The sequence below is a fragment of the Nicotiana sylvestris genome, chromosome 1 (assembly GCF_000393655.2).
Source record: "Nicotiana sylvestris chromosome 1, ASM39365v2, whole genome shotgun sequence".
Taxonomy (NCBI): domain Eukaryota; kingdom Viridiplantae; phylum Streptophyta; class Magnoliopsida; order Solanales; family Solanaceae; genus Nicotiana; species Nicotiana sylvestris.
The window spans coordinates 177,248,125-177,270,363 of NC_091057.1; the positions used below are offsets into that span (position 1 = coordinate 177,248,125).

General features: G+C 35.4%; 2 protein-coding genes and 1 long non-coding RNA gene across 3 annotated transcripts; 2 read left to right on the plus strand and 1 right to left on the minus strand.

Annotated features, from left to right (window-relative positions):
- Window positions 1–2,694: 2,694 nt before the first annotated feature.
- On the plus strand, window positions 2,695–9,186 carry LOC104233197 (tryptophan synthase alpha chain). Its single transcript, XM_009786552.2, has 9 exons — window positions 2,695–3,142; window positions 3,712–3,858; window positions 3,953–4,018; window positions 4,268–4,376; window positions 5,888–5,964; window positions 6,680–6,757; window positions 7,366–7,443; window positions 8,695–8,754; window positions 8,847–9,186. The coding sequence occupies exons 1-9, from the start codon at window positions 2,948–2,950 to the stop codon at window positions 8,979–8,981; spliced, it is 945 nt and encodes a 314-aa protein (XP_009784854.1). The 5' UTR covers window positions 2,695–2,947; the 3' UTR covers window positions 8,982–9,186.
- Window positions 9,187–13,231: 4,045 nt separating this feature from the next.
- On the minus strand, window positions 13,232–16,622 carry LOC138880964 (uncharacterized). Its single transcript, XR_011403372.1, has 3 exons — window positions 16,328–16,622; window positions 16,063–16,180; window positions 13,232–13,299 (listed from the first exon to the last, which is right to left on the minus strand). It is a non-coding gene; the product is annotated as an uncharacterized lncRNA (long non-coding RNA).
- A 4,512-nt stretch (window positions 16,623–21,134) lies between these two features.
- On the plus strand, window positions 21,135–22,233 carry LOC138877229 (uncharacterized). Its single transcript, XM_070156820.1, has 2 exons — window positions 21,135–21,275; window positions 21,370–22,233. The coding sequence occupies exons 1-2, from the start codon at window positions 21,135–21,137 to the stop codon at window positions 22,231–22,233; spliced, it is 1,005 nt and encodes a 334-aa protein (XP_070012921.1).
- The last annotated feature ends 6 nt before the right edge of the window (window positions 22,234–22,239 follow it).

Here is a 22,239-nt window from a genome sequence, read left to right on the forward strand (position 1 = left end):
GGCTATTTGGAAGAACCATTGTAAACTAAAGAGATAAAGAGGTAGGAGGGTTTTTCTATCACTCATAAACTCAGCAATATCACTATGTCATAACTATCTCTCAACCTAAGAAATTATTACTTTTCTATTTATAATTAGAGACGGATCCAAAATTTAAACTTTATGGGTTCAACTTCTAGATTTATAATATTGAACCCATTATATATTTAAAGTTATGAGTTTCATCAAATATTTATTGTAAATTTAGTAGATTTTTACATATAAAATTATGCTTCGTATCAAAAGTATTAGGTTCGGATAAATTCGGAAAGCCAGATCTGCCCATGTTTATGGTAGTGCAAAACCAAATTTGGCTAGATATTAAGAGATTGATTCTTATATGAATTTGACTACAAAATCTAAGTAGTCGTGAATTAAAGAAACTAACAAATACTAAATTCTAAATTACTTTGAATTATTAATTAATCTTGATTTAATTCCAACAAAATTCACTTTCTAACTCTCCGATAATTATGATTAATTTACTTGAGATAATATTCTCACTTTTTGAATTTAATTAGGTGGAGAAATTCAAAAATTGCCAGATTTACAAGTGGTCATTCAAAAATAGCCATAGTTTCAAAAGTAATTGAAATTTAGCCACTTTTCATGTAAAGATAAATTTGAACGAAAACACAGTTCAAAATTCGGAAAAATACTCCACCATAATATACTGGAACTGGAGTTCCAGTCTAATATATTGGAATTCTAGTATAATATATTGGTCCAACATAATATACTGAAATTTGGAGCACCGGTGCTCCAGTCTCCAGTATATTATACTGGACCCAGCAAAGTATACCGGTCCAACATAATATGCTGGAAGTTCATACACAGGTGCATCGAACTCCAGTATATTATGCTAGATCGGTCTCTGTTGCAGCAAAATAGTGGCTATTTTTCAAAGACTTGGCAAATGCTGGCTATTTTTGAATGACCAGTCCGAAAATTGGCTAAACCGTGCTATTTTAACCTAATTAGGTCGTCAAGTTGAATAAAAAATTTGAGGATCGACACCAAGAGATGTGGACCAGTGCGGTGGAATTAATGATATTATTTCACTCAAAATTAAGAAAAAAGGATGCAAAAAAAGTAGACGATCCCACAACGACGACCAAATTACAACGAGGCATTTATATCTATATCCGCTTTTTGGGTCACGTTTTAATTTATATCCGCTTTGCAAAAAAATTGCAAGCGTACCCACTTTTCGCGCAAGCATACGAGCTTGAAGTAGAAAATGCAATCACGCAAACTTCAGCATGTTTTAGCTGAAATTTTGTTCTAAATTTGCTGAATTTCAGCATGTTTTGGGTGAAGCTTTGTTATGTTTATGATGAACTTCAGGGTTGAAGTTTGTTTTGTATTTGCTGAACTTCAATATTCTAGGAGCTGAAGTTTTTATTTATATTTTCTGAACTTCAGCATTCTTAGAGCTGAAGTTCTAAAACAACAATAACAAGTTGTCATTAAGATCCAGTTTTTATAATGGAATTATCAGAAAATTTGAAAAGTAATACTCCTATAAAACAAGACCATTAGTAAAAGTAACATCTTTCAATTGTTGAACATTGAGAGAAAGCTAAAATGGTCAGCTTTCAATTGTTGAACATTGACAGTATTGTAATTACTCGACGTAGTAGCACCAACAGCAGCAAAAGAAAGAAGAAGAAGAAGAAAAAGAAAATGGAGGAGAAGGATAAGGAAAAAGAGGACTTAAGTTGTTTAAAAAATGGGTACAAGTTAAAACTTTAGAAAAGAAGTATACGTAAAATGGGGGCGACCGTGCAATTTTTACAATTACAACCCCAAATGCAATTACACCAAAAATAGGTTGCTTAAGTATGAATAGTTCTTTTGCCTTACCCGCATCTGAAATTTTTCCTAAATCTAGCCACTTCATTCTTACAGTAGGCCGTACTTATATCAGTAGCAGACCCAGAATTTTATACAAGCGGGTTCAGTTAAAGATCACGATAGTCGATTGTATAAGCACAACAGTAAATAAAAATCGTACACTGTTCTTTTTTTTCCACCAAATGATTTCAAAATGGAGTAATTTATTTAAGAAAAAAGGTTGGGGAAATTTTTTAAAAACTAACAAAGAAAATTTGGTCGTTTAATTTGTTTAAAAAAATTTCTATATAAATTAACAAATTTTTGCAGCAAATTTAGCAATTTTTTTACAAAAAATATTTAACCAACATAAAAATAGTACTATAACTCTAAGAAATTTGATGTACAAAGTTGTTACAAACAAAAACATGAAAAAAAGAGAGTTATAAACTAAACTAATTTATAAAAATTATTAAAGAAAAAAATATTTTACACCAGACTAATTTTATTTGAGTATAACACAAATTAATAATTTCAATGTAAACTAAACCAAATTAAATTAAAAGATTAGAAGTAATTTCGATAAAGCACTCTCATTTTTTTAGCAAAAATTACGAATAAAGAACCAAATTTCACTTTGTTGAAAGGATTAACTTTTTTTGAAGTGAAATGGAGGAGTTTAATAAGAATAGCTTTTAGTGAATTTAAATAAAGAAATAAAATCATAAAGAGAAGCAGGAAAATAAAAACAAAATAGGAAACAACAAGGTCTAACAATAAGCAAAATAATACGTTTAGCAAAAAGGCAACAGTTATCTCGACGCTTTAGCAAAGTTTCCAACTTGCGACCTCTAGGCTTAAATTGAACCCACTTGCCACTGCACCACCGCTTCAGTTTGTTTCAAGTGGGTTCGGTTACACAATATATACGTAGTCTATAATTTTCTGATGAAATTCTCAGGTAAAAATAATTAATTTTTTTATCGAAGTCCGCCCCTGACTTATACGCCGTGCGTCGCAGCTATATCTCCTCATCTCCATTAGCAGAAAGTTAAAGAAAAGTCCTGATGTTATGGCATCTTTTCTGAAAGCAACCCACTTCATTCACTCCAGTAACAAGCTTGAATATTACGCGTTTCCTCACTCCTATAATAATACCCAAAGACTCAAGATTTCAACTTCAGTCAAACCTCCCATGGCTGCCCTCACCACCGCACCAACTGTTGGACTTTCTGAAACTTTCGCTCGATTGAGGAAACAAGGCAAAGTATGACTTTCTGTCTCCTCATTTTTCTTCTTCCCAAAAAAGAAGATTTTTTTGTGGGTTGTGATTCCTTTATTTTGTATAATTCTTAGTTTTTGTTTTAAGTGTTTACGCTCTTAAAAGGTTTATTAGAGTTGGGCATTGGTTAAAAAGATGATAATTTGCTTTAATTGGGTTTCCAAGAAAATCTTGGATTTGATACTTAGGTGTGTGAGATTTCCAGTGAGTAATTTTATCTGTAGCTCCTATGCAAACTATGAAAATTAGTGATAAATGTACAGCAGCCAGCAGCTTATCCCCAAAAAGAAGATTCTTACTGTTAGAGAATTTTCACCTGCTTTGATTCAATTTCTGTTTTGAACATTGATTGAATTGGAAAAAAAACAAACAATCCCGTGGAAACTTTTTATTTTTATGCAATTGTTTGTTACTTTGGTGGGTAGTTGTCGAGGGTAGAAAGATGTCTTCTTTCATAGCTTTTCTGTCAAAACATCGAGCTGCTTTTACCGTTCAAAAGTATTTCTAGTATTATCTCTGGTTTTTTACTTGAAACTCAATTTTTTGTTGCAAAGGTGGCATTAATTCCATATATCACTGCTGGGGATCCTGACATGTCAACAACTGCAGAAGCACTGAAAGTGCTCGATCGATGTGGTTCGGATATCATAGAACTAGGAGTACCTTACTCTGATCCGTTGGCTGATGGTCCAGTCATCCAGGTTTTGATGAAGTGATTACTGCATTTTTAGTCCTAAATTTTTGTCCGTTGCCTCTTGTATATCCTCATTCTTTCTTACTTATCTGTTTTTTCAGGCTGCTGCTACAAGATCACTGAGTAGAGGGACCAATTTTCCCAAAGTCTTATCAATGCTAAAAGACGTAAACCCCATAGCCTCGAATTTCTAGTTAGAGATTAACAAGCTGTAAAATCCCCTGTTAACTATCTAGTGCAATTGTAGATACAAACAGTCCTTGCTAAAAATTACTTTATTGATGGACCTTATGTGACCGACTGGTAGTAATTATGATTTGATTTGTTGTCTGCTTGCTCCAGTCACTTTGTTTATTCTGGTATATGTTGTCAAATGTCTTTTAAGAAATCTAAAATTATTTCTCAATATTTGACAGGTTGTGCCTCAGTTGTCCTGTCCAATTGCCTTGTTCACATATTATAATCCAATACTTAAGCGCGGTACTGAAAAGTTCATGGCCACTGTGAGAGATGCTGGTGTACATGGTAATCTTAGTTTTGCAATGTTGAATTATTAGTGTGAGAAGTGATAGTTGGACAAATTTAATAGACGAGTGGGTGATTTGGTTGAAGCCACTTATATAGCTTGATATGTTGTTTTGACACCAAGTTGATGTTTATTAGTGAAATATTTGACTTAAAAAGAGTTTCTAGTGTGAGACTGCCTGTTCCTCTATGATATGCCCCAAATAACATGGAATCTTCATGTATACCTTTATTTTGACATGAAATTTAGACTTCCACTGATGTGAAACTGGTCTTAGGATTAGATTGCTTTATGTACTTCCCTTTAGTCCATTAACGTTGTATAGTTCAACTTATCTCATGAAGGCTGGATCAATATTTTGTCGCAAAGCATAACCAGCTGCTTGAGTTTCAGCAGAGAATTCTAAACTACTAAGGGAGATGGACTAGATTGTCTAGCATATGGATGATTTGTGGGAACTAATGATTGTTTCTGTATAGTTTTCTTCTGCAGTGGGATAAATCTTTTGTGCTTCTGTTGTTAAATGTCCTGGCATTATGAGAATTGTTTAAAATGAGAAGATTGGTTGGATGGATTGATGACTACCAATCATTTAGCACCTTATAACAGGTTAAGCCTAAATATTTTTGCAAATTTAAAGCTAGTGTTTTAATTTTGGGCTCCTTTTCGCCCACCAGTTGCTGATTAGTTCTGAACTTCTGATAATGAGGCGTGTCTAATCGCAGGCTTTTCTTTCTTCCTTTTCCTTTCGATGTGATATATTTGCACTAAGATGAGTGAATTTTTAGTGTACCCAGGAGGTCACAGTTAGTATTGATTGGTTGAGATCTGTAAGGTGTCAGACTTTTTTGAGGTGGAGATTTTCTACTTCTGGTATACATAAAGGGTTACTTCCCGCAAATCAATAAAAATATTGAGTACTTTATCTAAAGAAATATTTGCACTAAAACGATTAAACTTTATAAAAGTCTTCTTTTCATTTTCCTAAAGAAAAGCATTTCGTCATCCAACTTAGTACATCTTACAATATCTGTTGGTGGTGCCTATCTGCTGCAGTATAGACTCATTGTGAGTAAAAGCTTAAAGCTGTACAGACTAGGAAAAAAAGCTTAAAACAACCTGTGGTTGGTGCACCCTTTATGCTATTTGGATGCGGAATTTCCATCTTAGTTTTGTTCCCACATCTCTATCTATAACATTGTTGGGGGAGATGACTTATACCTTAAATAAATGTTGATTGGTTTGTACAACAAACAGCAACACCTTAGTTCCAAACTAGTGTTGACTGGGTGCTTACCTTATAAAAAAAAAAAAAGTGTTGACTGGGTGCTATTATCTATTACCTGGAAATGATTGAAGATTGCAGTGGATGAGTTTTCTTTATTTTATTTGTTGCATTATCCAACATGGTGCTGATACTGCAGCCTTCTTTCGCGCCATTGACCTAGTCTTATGTTTTCTTCGTTCCGATTGTCGTATGTCTCACTATGATAATTCTGTGTCTTTTCAGGACTTGTTGTTCCAGATGTCCCTCTCGAGGAAACTGAAACTTTAAGAAAGGAAGCTGCTAGGCATAATATTGAATTGGTTAGTTTTTGTGCCAGATATCTATCTCGATTTCCAACTCTCATGAGATGCCCCAAGGTTTCGGCAAATAATTTTCTTTATTTGTCTGTTTAAAAAGAAACAAATCCTTTACCTCAGTCCTCAGATATGCAGTTAGTTTCATCTTGATATATCTGCTTCGTGATTAGATAGCAAATTTACTTAGTCCATAGTCCACTATGAGTCACGAGATACTGCCTTTATTTTATTTGCTCATTCACATGCTTACATGTGTATAGGACAATAGCGTGCTATCATTTACTAGAAAGAACATTTGCAATCTGGGTGAATGCGATGGATGTCTTTGAAGTTTGACAGATATGGCTTTTCAATTAAATTATGTGGCTATTATTTATGTTGCACGAGTCATGGATGCTTGGGGTGGTGTTTCTTTGTTGGGGGAGGGTGGACTCCTATATCTATATTGATGATAAATCAAAATGAATGATCTCATTTCTGCAGGTTCCTCCATTACAAGAGGTTATCAATTTTGTTTCATTGTTTTGTCTTCTCTTGTTTTTATTCGAATTTCTTTGTGTTATTCTTCTTTGGCAACCTTGATGTGAATGCTTGGTGATATTGCAAATTTTTTCCTCTTGTTTGGATTGAGCATAGCATTTGATCATTCACCTTCATAATATTTCCTCAATGAAAACATATTTGCCTTATCAAAAATTAATTTTTCATTTTTATGTAGGTATTGCTTACAACACCAACTACTCCAACAGTTCGTATGAAGGCCATTACTGAAGCTTCGGAAGGATTTGTGTATCTTGTAAGATATCTTCCCTCTCGTTTAATAGAAAGTTGTCTTAATCATTACCGTTTTTGCCATTTGCTTACAAAAGTGGTGCACCATTTTCAGATTTTGTTCAATGTCTTACCCTCCCTTTTCGTTTCTTGGGCCTTGCTGTGGAATTTATCGCAATAATCTAGATTCTTGGCTGGTGATTACTTTATGAGCATTAATATCAACCTCAAGCTCTATCCCTATACCACATGTTAATGGACTATTATTTTGATTCATGCTTCAGTTTCTAATAATCATAGTTTTGAGTAACAGAATGTAAGGCATTCATGATGTATAGCTAGTCAATTACAACATTTGGATTGAACGGCGTGATATAAATGCATACTTTTAGCAGGGATTGTTGGTCTGCAGAGCTTTGGGATCATACTTGCTGATATTATAGTGTCAACTTCAATAAATTAAAAGAAGCTAAAATCTACATGTACTGTACATATGACATGTGAAAAATTGAACCAAATTTATGGATCTTTTCAATGAAAATCATTCAATTGAGATATACTGGTGAAGATGATAATTTCTTTGTTTCACTTCTACTGTTACTAGTAGAAATTTATTATTTAGTTCTTGTATAGGTGAGCTCAATCGGAGTTACTGGAGCTCGTGAATCTGTAAGTTCGAAGGTTCAATCGCTCCTGATCGACATTAAAGAGGTTCGTCTCATGCTTCTTATAATTCTCATGCCTTCCGTGTTCCTCATGCTTAAGCTAATGCATGATGGCCTTCAAAAGTTGGTTTGATATATAGCTCAAACATATAGCTCTTGGCATATTAGACCTTCTTTCGAAGGACAGCAAGAACATTGAAGGAAAATTCTTTTCTAGTTGCATCTTTAGTTCTGCTTAACTAGCTCCTTCAAACTTCAGTATTTTCTGTAATTAATTGATGTTTGAAACCAGCACTAAGAAGAAGCTGTGATTAAATCCAAAAAAAGTTACAGACTACATGAAACTTGGAGCGAGCTTGTCTATACAAAAGATATAGTCGTAAGACTTTCTGGATCACTTACAATATCCCATTTACACCAAAATGCTACTAGTAGCAAAATACAGTCAGAGCTAACTTTCAGTATTTCTTTCTTTCCAAATACACCACCATATGCAGGCTCGGATGGTATTTCAGATCTTTAAACATTTAGTTAGTCCCCTTCTGTTCCAGCTCATAAGGAATTTAGCAGTTATTCTTGGCATTACCCGTTTCACTCCCAAAAAGCTCATAAACATTCTTCACACTTGTGAAGAGGCAGCACAATGAAGAAAAAGGTGGTTGGTGGGTTCAGCTTCTTTTCCACACAGATGACATCTGTTGACTAGCTAAATACCCTTCTCTGTAGGTAATCTTGGGTCAAACGGCTCCTTAGTTGCCAGCCATACAAAACACTGAACTTTGTCTGGAATTCCATACCTACTTCCAGGGCCAAAACCATTCTGATTAGGGACTCTTAGGAGCAATTCATAGCGTGAATTCCTTGGACTTAACGCAGGTCTGCTGTTTTCTGAAGCTTGATTTACAACAGTGTTATATTCTGCTTTAGGCTAACCGCTTCAGACTCCAAGGATTAAAAAGAATGCTGAGCACCATCCTTTTTCTGTGATAGCTTAGATGTGCTTGGACTAGGGAAATCCGAGTCATCTAAAGTGAAATCTGAAAATTCTTGAGTGGATTTCTACAAAACACATTGTTTTCACTGTATAGACAGTTGGATACTTTGATGGTGGGAATTAGTTACTTGTGTTGGGGTCACTTTTGGAAGTAAACAAAACAAGTTACCTTGTTCTGATTATCATTACTCAAGTTAGTAGGACATGGCTTTGGCCTATCCCAAGAATCTCCCTCTTATTTTTTCCCAGGTTATAGGCCTAAATTATTAAGCGCGTAAGAAACGTGCCTTTGCTCTTTGACAGGCAACATCTAAACCGGTGGCAGTCGGATTTGGTATATCAAAACCCGAGCATGTCAAACAGGTCAGTTTTTCAATGGCTAGGAACAAGGTGTCCTGATAGGTAAAAAAAAAATGGTTATTTACTGTTTTGCTTTGATGCATGTAATATTGCAGGTGGCAGGATGGGGAGCTGATGGTGTGATTGTTGGCAGTGCGATGGTAAGAATATTAGGTGAAGCAAAATCCCCCGAAGAAGGCTTAAAGGAATTAGAGGTCTTTGCGACATCTTTAAAATCTGCACTCTCTTGATTTAATTTTTAGAATCGACGATTTTTTGTTTAATCCACCTTGGCACTTCATTTTTGAAACTCCAGCTCTTAGAAGCAAAGTGATCTTGAAAACAGATTTTGTTTGATTTAAGCTTTAAGATTTTGACAGTCATACTCTAGCTTGTAATTGACGCAGTGTTCTCTTGATGTTTTCTATGGTAATTTAAATTTAATTAGTGCAAAAACATGTTTTTCCCCGAAATTGGCAATACCAGCTTCTCAATGTTGAAATTTCACAGCAAATCCTAATAAATAATTTTGGCAATTCACATTAGACACCAGTTTTTCAGCATGGCAGAATATTTTCTTTTCTTCTCATAAGAATATATAGTTCCTACGATAGAATAAATTAAATAATTCCCTAAAATCTAAGCAGTCAAACTGTCCGATCAGGTTTCGTTCATTAGGATTTTTGTTAACTTTTCTGTGTCTTCTATTCGATAATTCAATCGGGTACTCGTGTCTGCTGTTAAAATAGCACGGTCTAGCCAGTTTTCGGACTGATCATTTAAAAATAGCCAGCATTTGCCAAGTCATTGAAAAATAGCCACTATTTTGTTGCAACAGAGACCGGTCCAGCATAATATACTGGAGTTCGGTGCACCTATGTATGAACTTTCAGATCGGTATACTTTGCTGGCTCCAGTATAATATACTGGAGACTGGAGCATCGGTGCTCCAAACTCCAGTATATATTGTTGGGGTATTTTTCCGAATTTTGAACATTGTTTTTGTTCAGATTTATTTTTATATGAAAAGTGGCTAAATTTCGATTACTTTTGAAACTGTGACTATTTTTGAATGACCACTTGTAAATCCGACTATTTTTGAATTTCTCCCCGTCTGCTCCGTAAGTTGGGCTTTTTCAATTCACATAATAACATTCAATCAACTCTGCTTCTATCCTAAATTTTCTCTGCACATAGAAAATTTATCAACTGCACAACAATATAATAAACTTAGAAGAGAAGAGCTTTTAGACTTGAATCTAGTATTGATATGAAAATAGAATTCCAGAAATTGAATGAAGAGTGTTCCTAAAAGTTTTGCGGACAGAAGACAACTTAGAAACAACCAGAGACCTACCTAAACTACTTAAACCAAACACAAAGATTGCTAACAAATAATGTTTCAAGCTACAAATGACCAATACACTTAAACAATAAATAGAGAGGCTAGAAATTAGAGTATGGAAGGATAAAATGAACTTACTCAAGCCTAGAATATCCTCAAATTTGATTGCTGTTTTGGGAGTGTCAGCTTCTTTTTAACAGTACTAATACAACATTTACTTTTTGATATAAAACTCAATTTGATAGCTGTTTTGGGAGTTTTATGTACTACAGTCAAACCTCTATAACATCGTTTGTTTCGAAATTTTTCGACTTTTATAGTGAATGGCTGTTATACTCCTATAACATTATTTGACATTTAAATATATTTTGGCTGTTATAGACAAAAATTATCCAAAAACTAATTGTTTTTCTTTTATAATATTATATATAAAAAATTAATAAAATATTTAAATTCAAAATCTCAAAAGATATAAATATTTCACGAATTAAATGCTAAAGAAATCTAATACATTATTAAAAAATTCTTAACTAAACGCACAAATATTTAAATTCTAAGGCACACAATTAAAAAATACAAATAAATTACGTTTACATATTATTGGTAATTGTCTAATATAAGATATATCATGTGTACATCTTCAAATAAAAAAAAGAATGATATGCATATCTTCAAAAAGTATAAACAGATCTTTTAAGTATCTTTTGGCCTTTTTCTAATGCAAGATATATCATTGTAGATCTTTAGTTATAAAAATATGTGATGTGCATATGTTCATGGAACATACTGCTATCCTTAAGATAATACATATAGCTATTATAAGTTGTACATTAAAGTTATAAAATATTTGCTTAAATATTTAGAATTATTATTAGTAATAATCATAGAAAATTTGCATGGTTGTTATAGATGGGTAATTTTACAAAGAGCTTACTATCATAGAGATGGTTGTTGCTGTTATAGAGAAGTAAAATATAACATAAAAAATCAGTTCTGAGAAAAACTAGGCTTTTATAGTGAATGAATATTATATATGGATGATGTTATAGAAAGGTCTGACTATATATATTTAATTATGTACTATATTTTACTAATCTCCAGATTTTAATATATTTTTAGCAGTACCAATATAACATTTACTTTTGGGCAAATATATAGACGGCCCTTAAACTTGGCTCCAATTTCCATTTTGACACTTTAATTTAGCGCTTTTCATATTGAACACTTTAACTATATTTTGGACTATACCATTCAAACACAATGCATGGCCTGCCAAAGGAGCGTTAGTTCCACACATGGTAAGCGCATGAATGTAATTATTTTTTGCTTAGGTGGATATTCCAATGGTAAAGAAAAAATCCACCCGTTAGACTCACTTTATAACACCCGATTTTCCCATAATTCCTCTCAAAAAGCCCTAATTCCTCTTTCGTCTTTTTCCCCTTTCAAAGTAGCCATTTTCCCCTTCAAATGAAGCTTAGGTGCCCAAGCTTGAATCTTTATCTGATTTCTTCCTCATCTTTCTCGTTTATTAGTTCCATGTCACAAAATCAAGAACTTCTCGCAATGGAATGGATATTTGCCACTGACTATATCATGGTCACATGCAAACCCAAGTCGTTGATTTTATGATTGTAAATTGGTAAGTCGATCGTATTGCTTTTTTTAGACCCTTGAATTTCTTAAAAAAGAAATCTGTTTTTAGATTTTTTCGCCACATTTCTTTTTTAATTCTGTAGGATCGAGGTGGCTGCAAATATTTCAGATGGCATGATGATGAAATGTTCGACCAAGCTAAGTGTCATGACCCAAAATTCTAACCCGGTCGTGATTGCGCCTCTCGTGAGGACAAGGCCAGCCAATCAACAAAACAGTACATCTCTTTATAATTACTTAGCAGGAATAAGTCTAAATCATGGGCAATATAATCTTAAATGCGAAATAAACGTGATAGAACAAGGAAAACCCTCCCAACTCAGCCCGAAATCGGGGTGTCACAAGTCATGAGCTACTACAGAGTTTACTAATATTTTACAAAGTCTGGAATTATCATAAATAACAAAGATAAGGGAGAAAACGGGGCTGCGGACGTCAACAGCTACCTCGTTACTCCTAGTCACCGCCTGGTCTGGAAAGAATCAGCGCTCAGGAGCGAACTCAGCTCTGCCTGTATCTGCACACATGGTGCAGGGAGTAATGTGAGTACTCCGACCCAGTGAGTAATAAAAATAAATAACGACTGAAAACATGAAATCTCATAACGGCACAATATAGCGCTATCCCAAGCAGTAAAATCAGTTATACAGTAAAATAGTGAGTATCAGATAATTCTTCTTTTAAAACAGTAAAGACAAATAATTTCCACAGTAAGGATAAATCAAAAGCTTGCCCCTCGGGCTCAATATGTAAATCTCAGTATAGTATCAGCCCCTCGGGCTCACTCCCAACTCACCAGCACACAACATCAGCCCCTCGGGCTCACTCCCAACTCACCACACACAAGCAACGGCCTCTCGGGCCCACTCCCAACTCACCTGGGTACCCTGCGCTCACTGGGGGTGTGTACAGACTCCGGAGGGGCTCCTACAGCCCAAGCGCAATATCAATAGGCCTGAAAGCCTTCACACATCACACACGAGGCCTGAAAGCCTCCTCATATAACACTCGAGGCCTGAAAGCCTCCTCACATCACTCAACATATCCTCACGTATGGCCCTCGGCCTCAATCAGTCCAGAAAATAATCATAAGCCTCTTGGGCATCAGTAAAACAATAGTGCTCAGCTCAACAGCATTATAAATATCATTAAATCTCGAGTTGAGTATAAATGTAGCTGAGTTCACAAAATAATATAATTCAATTGGACTGAGTTCAAATAATATTTCAATTCGTGAGGAAAATAGTGATGTAAATTCACAAAAGATTTCAGATAATTGGCACGAAGCCCAAATATGGCAATAAGCCCAATCATAGTGAAAAACAATAAATCTTTATCAATTACGCGGTAAAAATATCAACTGGGATGGACCAAGTCACAATCCCCAATAGTAAATGACCCCGCGCTCGTCATACAACGCGTGTCTCATCTCAACATAGCAGTATGTTGTGCAATCCGGGGTTTCAAACCCTCAGTGCATCATTTAAAATCATTACTCACCTCAAGACGGTCCAACGTCTACTCCGCTATGCCCTTGCCTCTCGAATTTACCTCTTCGCGCGTCGAATCTGGTCAAAACCACAACGAATACATTACAATAGGCTAAGGGAATATAACCCAATCGAAAAGACTCGAAAAATATCGAAATTCACGAAATTCGCAAAACCCGAGCCCCGGGCCCACTTCTCAAAAAATTACGAAAGTCATATCACCGGATTCCTCGTCTCGCCACGAGTCCGTACATATAAAATTTACCAAAATCAGAGTTCAAATGACCCCTCAAATCTTCAAATCTTATTTTCAAATTCCTAGGTCTAAATCTTCAATTTACTCGTCAAAAACATGTAATCTAGTCGGCTTATTCGATGATAATTCAATATTATGGAGAAGAAATAATCACAAGTGACTTATCTCAAGATTTCCCAAGATTTCTTGCTAAAAATCGCCCAAAATCCGAGCTTGGAAGTCAAAAAAAATGACCAAACTCGGACTGCTGGACATTAAATCTGTCTAGAAATTTTCGGTACTGTTCACGCGGGGGCACTATTCATGCACGTGAGGTCACTGCTCATTGTTCACCCGCGCGGTTACTGTTCACGCGCGGGTACTGTTCACTGCTGCCGAAAATACAGCAGCTTTTAAGAAATTTACAGCACAACCATTTTTCACTAAAATGGCTCTAACTTCATCATACGAACTCGGAATTAGACGATTCTTGTTCCTATGAGTCAAAAATATTAATACGAACACAACCCTTCAATCGAAACTCAATTCGGACTCGTTTGCCCAGTTCAATACCCATTTCGCTCGTTAAACAATTAACTCACATTTCACGTCAAAAACCCAATCGCGACTTGATGAAATTAAACCAAAATTTCCAGATCAGTCCTATAATTCATGATTTAAATTCTGGAAGTCTCGAAATCAAATTTGGATCTCTAGAACTAAAAATGAACCTTTAGATCATTACATTTATGCTCAAAACGGCAAAAATCTTCCAAAAATGACCCGTTGGGCATCCGAAACACACCCGAGGCCCCCGGGACCCCGACCAATAATACCAACCAGTCCCAAAATACATTACGGACTTGCTCGAGGCCTCAAATCACATCAAACAACGCTAAAATCATGAATCAACCTCCAATCCAAGTTTTATGAACTTTAGAATTTCCAACTTCTATTTCCGATGCCGAAACCTATCAAATCATGTCCGATTGACTTAAAATTTTGCACACAAGTCCAAAATGACATAACGAAGCTACAACAACTCTCGGAATTCCATTCCGACCCTCGGATCAAAATCTCACCTATCAACCGGAATTCGCCAAAATACTAACTTTGCCAATTCAAGCTTAATTCTACACTGGTCATCACAAAAATATTCTGGACACACTCCTAAGTCCCAAATCACCTAACGAAGCTATCCGAACCATAAAATTCACATTTCGAGCCCTCTAACACATAAGTCAATATCCGGTTGACTTTTCCAACTTAAGCTTCCTTAAAAGAGACTAAGTGTCTCAAACCTTACCAAAACTAGTCCGAATGACTTCAAATTTTGCACACAAGTCACATTCGACATTACGGACTTGCACCAACTTTCAGAATAGCATTCTGACCCCGATATCAAAATTTCCACTTCCAGTCGAATTTTCTCAAAAACCTTCAAATTTCTATATTTAGCCAAATGACTTCAAAATGACCTCCGGACATCCAAATTCACTTTCGATTGTGCTCCCAACTCCAGAATTACCATACGGAGCTATTCCCAGACTCGGAATCCCAAACGGACATCTATAACTCTGAAATGCCTTCCAACCCAAATTTATGAAATTCTTCTAAAATACTAACTTCCACAATATATGCCGAAATGCTCACGGGTTATCCAAAACCAAATCCGGACATACGCCCAAGTCCGAAATCATCATACGAACATGCTGGAACTTTCAGATCCCAATTCCGAGGTTGTTTACTCAAAATTCCAATCTTAGCCATTTTCTTCAACTTAAGGTTGCCGCAATGAAAAGTTTCTTTCCATTTGACTCCGAATTTCCCGAAATTCAACTCTGACCATACATACAAGTCAATATACCTGAAATAAAGCTGTTCATGACTTTCAACTGCTAAACGACGCGGTAGAGCTCAAAACGACCGGTCGGGTCGTTACACTAAGAGGGTTATACGGGGTCTGTTGAAGAGAGTCGAAAGAACTGAGAAAATAGTTGCGCGGTTGAAGTGGTTATTTGTTGTTATTGTGGTGGTGTTTCTATGGAATTGTCTTTGCTAATGCTGGTGGTTTAAAGAACAATGTATTTTTATGATATGCTAGTAATAATGGTGTTGTAGTTGCTGCTATTAGTTCAAGAAGAATGTAGTATGTTGGAAGTGGGTACTATCATCTTTATCAGGTATGTTATCTAATTCAGACTCACTACTTGACAGATCTGATGCCAAACCAACATCTATGTTTGTTGTTTCTTCAGCTCCTTGTAAATTCTCATCCTGCAATCCCAACATCTGCTAGATTTTCCTCAGCCACAAAATTGTTGTCCGCAGCACTTTCTTGGGCATTTATATCCTCTGGAACAGTAGATGTTGTCCTAGCCTCTCCATTTAATGTAGTTTCACTTGATTCAACAACTTCTAGCCCACATAAAAGGCCACATGGGACAGTCTCATCAATAAACAAAAGGCTCATTAACTACATGCTTAATAAACAAATCCAAATGATCAAGATGGTTAAAGTGACAAACTATATTATACAGTTGTTCATCATTTTCAATCAAGACAAAGTCATTAGATTTTAGATTAATCAAATAGAAACCCTTTACCTCAGCATACCCCATATCATTTGTGTAGGACAGAAGCTCAAAAAAAGAAAAGTGGTCCTTGTCTATCATGTCACCATCCGATCCTTACCCCTTTCTGCAGACATGTCTAGATTTACCACTGTATTGAAAAACCAAAAAGCAAAACATAGGATGTCAATAGATTCCCCGACCCAAAATTATAAAAAAAACCCTAATTTTCACAAACTCCAATAAACTAAATTACAACAACCAAAAACAACTAAATATTCTGTAAATAAAAGCTTACCACAAAGGAAAACTTTGCTTGAAAGAGCATAAACCACAAACTTCAGTCATGACCAACTTCACTCACGACCAGCTCAAGTTAATTACGACCAACTCCACTCACCACCACGGCTGTAAGAAGCAAATGATTACCCGTCTTAGTAATATAATTGGCCAAGTTATTGACGGATAATTGAGTCTAACTCAAAATCGATGAAGATTCCACCGGGAATCGGTCTCAATGTAGTTCATTAGGGTTTATTAGACTAAGGAAAGGGGATTTTGGGTGGAAGATCAATTAAGTAAGGTGAGGTAAAATGTGGGTAAGGTAAAAGGGGCTTTTTTTTTTATCTAACCTAGATAATAAATATGTGTCAACATTTTATTGGTATGTTATTCCGCGTGGAAAGCATTTAAAAATACACGCTTAAATTTTTACAGTTGTGTTTAAATGGTATAGTCCAAATACAGTTAAAGTGTTCAATAGGAAAAACACTAAGTTAAAGTGTCAAAATGGAAAGAGGAGCCAAGTTTATGGGGACGTACACCTATTTGGCCTTTATATACTTTTTGACATAAAATTTATCAATACTAATACACCATTTACTTTTTGATATATAACTCTACAAAATTAAAACTTTGCATTACTTAAGTTGGGATATATGTATATTTTAAACGTGATAGAAAAGGAATAAAATACTTGTATAAGCAATTCCAAGGAAAAAAATGATTGTACGTATCAATCATTGTATTATAGTTCGTGCATAATTAGCCCTTGAAACAAACCATTTTCAATTTCCAAGTAACACGCCTTGCGGACTTTTTCGCGTAGCACATCTCATCGACATCCTTCAACAACTTTCAGCATGTCGTTGTTCTTCTTCAACTTCTCATTGCATAATAATCATTATATATATAATAGTGTCATGATGAATTATATCCTAATTGAAAACATATGTTTGCTGCTTTTTTGGGGAAAAAGATTAAAAGAAAACACAGTATAGAAACACGTTTGCAAATAACCAATAGTTATTTACAGAGAGTCATCAGAATGCTAGAGATCCCATTTTAGAATGATAATGTACGAAATATCAAACTATGGCCGTAGAAAAAAAGAACAATATGGTCATAAGATAGGTATCTCTGAAAGCTGTTTTCAAAACATAAGTATCATAAAGGCTGGAAATATGATTTTACAACTTTAAATTTCAATAAATTCTTTCTCAAATAGCAAGACCTATATATATACAGCTAACATAAAGCGCAAGATCACGGGATCAAATGACCTGCAGGATGGTATACATTCTTCTTTCTCCAAATAATACGAGTTTTTGTCAGCATGACCGAAATATTACTTATCTACCGATATCACAAGGTTGACTTAATTAGCAATAAGTTCATTCAATATACTAGTCATATGTAGGGAGGGATACCAAGAAAGGAAACCAGAATTTACAGAAACAGTTACACATTATTTCATGAAAGGTGACCTCTTTTGGTTTTAGGGCAAATTAATATGATTTGCATGTCAACAAATCTAGACAACCCTCGTAGTAACATGCATTTTTGCTTATTATAAAGCTGAGAGTAAAGCACATTGATCTACTGAAAGCAAACTAATAAACGGGTGGTGCATGGTTAAAGTTGAAAGCCTTGCGTCTGTGTGTTTGTAGGGTGTTTGCTCGAACCAATTAGTGTGCACCTCAACTAATCGATTGGACACCAACTACTTCCAACCAGTACAGGTATCGAATAATTTCGTCTGTGATGAATGCTTAGGCATAGGGGAAGAATTCATCTAATATCGCCTCTGCTGGCAGGGTTCTTATCTTGTTTTCCAAAGTTCAGTCAAATATTTTTCCACCTTTAAGTTTATTTATAAATGGACAGATGAGGTAAATATCTTGATGATATATTAGTACGAAATATGCACAACATGTAGTGTGTCGCAATAGTATATATATAGTAGTACTACTGAAAGACACGCCACAGCAAAGTATTTGGTGTCTCTGTTTCCTTGAAGCTTTATTTACTGACTATAAATCAATTCTTCAATAACTCTTTTAGGGCTAAACGAGAAGATAAAAATTAACACAAGAAGTTATGGGTAACTGCCTTAATCTCTCCATTACGCTTTGCACGTCCACGTCCACGTCCACGTTAGCCCTTTATTATTCCCTACTAATTTCATCTATTTGGCCAGTAAAGGTTGGCCGGGTTAGTTGGGTAAGTAATTTCCCACATGAGAGACGTGAGATTAGTTTCCCTCACCAACAACTTCCTCAGTTAGAGCTCGTCACACTAGGCTTGTCTAGTGCGGTTTACACTTGTGTGGTTTGGGGGCTATTGCATAATGAGCAGGTTACCCAAATGCGCACCCGAAGGATAGCGACTGCGGGTCTCCCGGGAATTTTCCAAAATAAAAAATTTCATCTATTTGTAATTTTATTTCTATTGGTAAAATTCTTGAGCACTTTCCACTTTGAAGGTTTTTTTAACGTATGTTTACTTAAAGAAAAAGTAAACTATATGGTAAAAATTCTAGTTTTAAAATTTATACTTGTTACAACCTACATGGGGCAACTAGTGTAAGTTTATATAGTAGCAGTATGCTCCATTTTATCGACAAATCAACTGGTGATCAGTGGTTACCTTCCTAGATCTCAAAATTTTTATTATATATATAGAGAGAGTGTAGATAACATTTATTGTGATGGTATATAATAATATATATGATGACTTTTAGAGTAAGATACGATTATCTAGAAATAAGCAAGTTGTCTAAGACTATTTCCTATTTGCCTTCTACTGTGTCTCCTAATTAAAATCTCGCAAGTGCGTGTTCATGCATGCCTTCTCCTCAAGAACTTGGACCTAGAGAATTTTAATTTGTCATAAATAATGCAGAGAGAGAGAGAAAAGACCATTATATACTCAAAACAGGAGTAAAATTTTAAAAAATCAGAAAAAATATTATAGGTGTTTGGATATTGATTTAGTTCAAACTTGAAAAGAATTGTTTTTGAAATTGTATTCAAAAATAGTTTTTGGAAGTTGAAGTTATATTTGGACATATTTTATTTGGAAAAAAATTGAAGTTTTGTGAGCGGAAGAAAATTTTCACCCAAAAATTTACCCAAACCAATTTTTGGAACTTGAAAATTTTTCTTCAAAAACTAATCACATTTCATGAACAAACGATATTTTTAATTAATTTTTGGAAAAAACGTAAAAAAAAATTTATGTCCAAACGGAAGCAAAGTATAGTTTTTGACTTATAATAATTGCCAAATTTCTAGGAAACTAAAAGTGCTTATTTGGAGAGAGGCACAAAGCTTTTGGAAGAAGTAAGTTCTTCTAAACAGCAGTAAAAGCTTTTTTTCTTGCTGCCGGGAAGAACTTTAAAAAAGTAAGTTCTCCTTAAAAGCAGAAACAAAAATTGTTTCTAATTTTGTCCAGCTCAAATATATTTTTGAAAAAATTGATGAAACACAAACTACTTATCATTAAAATAAACACAAATTAAACAACTATTGTATAAGTGAAAGTACTTTTTTTAAAACTCCATATGATGATAAGATAAAAGTTCAACAGAAAGGTTCCAACAACAACATGAGTTCCATGACTTCAAAAGTCACAAAAAGGATAATCAAGATCCGATAAAAGCAGTAACTATAATCCGCATGCAAAACAGACAAACAAAACAACAAACTAATTCTTCGGTAATTTAGAATCTATAATTATAGTTCTCTCCGAAGAACTAATTAATTAAGGAATTCACTTTGCCGATCTTTTCCTTTTCTGATTTGATGACTTCTTTTCTTCTTTTCCTTCTTAACTCCATAATCATTAATAGCTCTCATCATTAGTGCTCTGTAAGGTTTCTTCGGACTTGCTTCTGATTTCTCTCCAGGTTTTGTTTCAGCTGATGCGGGTGTAGACATGTAAAAATTATTAAATTTAGTCCATACAAAATTTGGAGTAAATTCTGAATTACTTTGGGTCGAATAATTAATTTGGACTTCACAAATTAATAAGTCCATTTTTAATTTCATGCCCGAGGTCCATTTCATCTTAAGGCCCAAACTCATGCCATGTGTTAAGTGACATGGCATATCCAGTCAAACTCAAAGCCAACAAGATGATGCCACGTGTGAAGTGATATGGCAATCCCAGTCTAAAACAGTGACCAATCAAGAGTTGCCAAGTGTCTAAAATGACATGTCTTGGCCAATCACAAGCAAGCTTATCACATAGTTTATGTGATAAGTTTGATGACTCACATGAACCAATCAGAATCAAGCAAGAGAGTTCATATGTAGCTGGACTGTCCATCCTCTACCAATATAAATAGAGGGGTTACATAGCTCTCTAGAGGACATTCAGAGTTGGAGAAGAACACTCCGCAATTGGTGAAGGCATCCACAAACAAAGAGATCAATCATCAAGTGCTTAGTTCTTCAACAAAGGAGTGATCAACGGAGTTCTTCCCGGAGATCAACCCGTAACAACAAAGTGTTGCTCGTCGTTCTTGGCAATTAAATATATCACAAGGAGATCTGCATCATCCTACATTCGAGAAAGACGCTTCTCAAGGCCTCGAATAACGGAGAATTTTAGAGAGGAGAATCAAGGGATACATAGAATTTTAGTCACAAATATTTATCAATAAAATCACTTTTTCTTCATATTATTTTTTGTTGCAGTTTATTTTTCATACTACGAAAATTTGTTGCGAACAAATTTTGGCACACCTAGTGGGACTAATTCTGCTCTTCATCTCTCCTTCTTGCAAGTTGAAAATTACAAACTTCAGATCTACTGCTACAATGACCTTCCGCAAGTGTGATGTTTCATGCAAAGATGCTACTGCTGCTGTGTCTGCTGAGCTTAGTCATATTGGCCCAATCACTCGAAGCAAGTTCAGGGCTAGTGGCTTGGATGGGACCGAATACTTCGCCTCCTTGGAGGTGGCAAAGAAGAACAGATCTCACATGACATCTACAACCGCTATCTTTGGGGGCAACACCCCATTCTTGTTATTTGACAAATTTTCTCAAACAGCCTAGCTCCAACCTTGGGGAATTTGAGGATTTGGTGGATTCTCCAATTTCAACGATGGTCAACGCCTTAATGACTGACACAACTAACGTGGATGAGAAGTTTGCCATGATGGAACAAACTATTGAAGTCTTGAAGAAATCTGTTGAAGACAAAGACCTTCAAATCGCTCAACTCATGAACAAATTGGAGGCCTATGCACCAGAAGAATCAAGCCACGTCCCTCCTCGTTCATCTGTCTTCACCTCGCCAAAGACGGCTATTGAGGAATCACTTGCCAAGTTCAACATTCAAAAGGAAAAGCAATCCACTTTAGTTGCGGCGTTATCTGTCCAACAATTGCAAGACATGATAACAAACACCATTAGATCTCAATATGGCGAACCATCGCAAAGTTCGTTGTACTACTCTAAGCCTTATACTAAGAGGATTGACTGTCTAACCATGCCAACCAATTATCAACCATCAAAGCCGCATCAATTTGATGGCAAAGGGAACCTAAGGAAACATATTGCCCACTTTGTCGAGACTTGTAGCAATGCTGGAACGCATGGTGACCTTTTGGTAAAACAATTTGTTCGTTCTCTGAAAGGGAATGCATTTGACTGGTATATTGACTTAGAGCCCGAGTCCATTGATAATTGGGAGCAACTTGAGAAGGAATTCCTCAATCGTTTTTACAGTACCCGAAGAACTGTAAGCATGATAGAGTTGACAGGCACTAAGCAAAGGCAGGACGAGCCCGTGGTTGATTACATTAATCGTTGGAGGGCGTTAAGTTTGGACTGCAAGGACCGCCTTTCAGAAATATCTGCTGTGGAGATGTGCATTCAAGGAATGCACTGGGGCCTTTTGTACATCCTATAAGGGATC

What these genes read in the sequence shown, in the direction of transcription:
- LOC138877229 (XM_070156820.1), top strand. Translation starts at nt 21,135, where the DNA reads ATGACCTTCCGCAAGTGTGATGTTTCATGCAAAGATGCTACTGCTGCT. An exon ending in AATACTTCGCCTCCTTGGAG is followed by an intron (nt 21,276 to 21,369) that starts GTGGCAAAGAAG and finishes TTTCTCAAACAG; the next exon opens with CCTAGCTCCAACCTTGGGGA.
- LOC104233197 (XM_009786552.2), top strand. Translation starts at nt 2,948, where the DNA reads ATGGCATCTTTTCTGAAAGCAACCCACTTCATTCACTCCAGTAACAAG. An exon ending in GAGAGATGCTGGTGTACATG is followed by an intron (nt 4,377 to 5,887) that starts GTAATCTTAGTT and finishes GTGTCTTTTCAG; the next exon opens with GACTTGTTGTTCCAGATGTC. An exon ending in AACCCGAGCATGTCAAACAG is followed by an intron (nt 8,755 to 8,846) that starts GTCAGTTTTTCA and finishes GTAATATTGCAG; the next exon opens with GTGGCAGGATGGGGAGCTGA.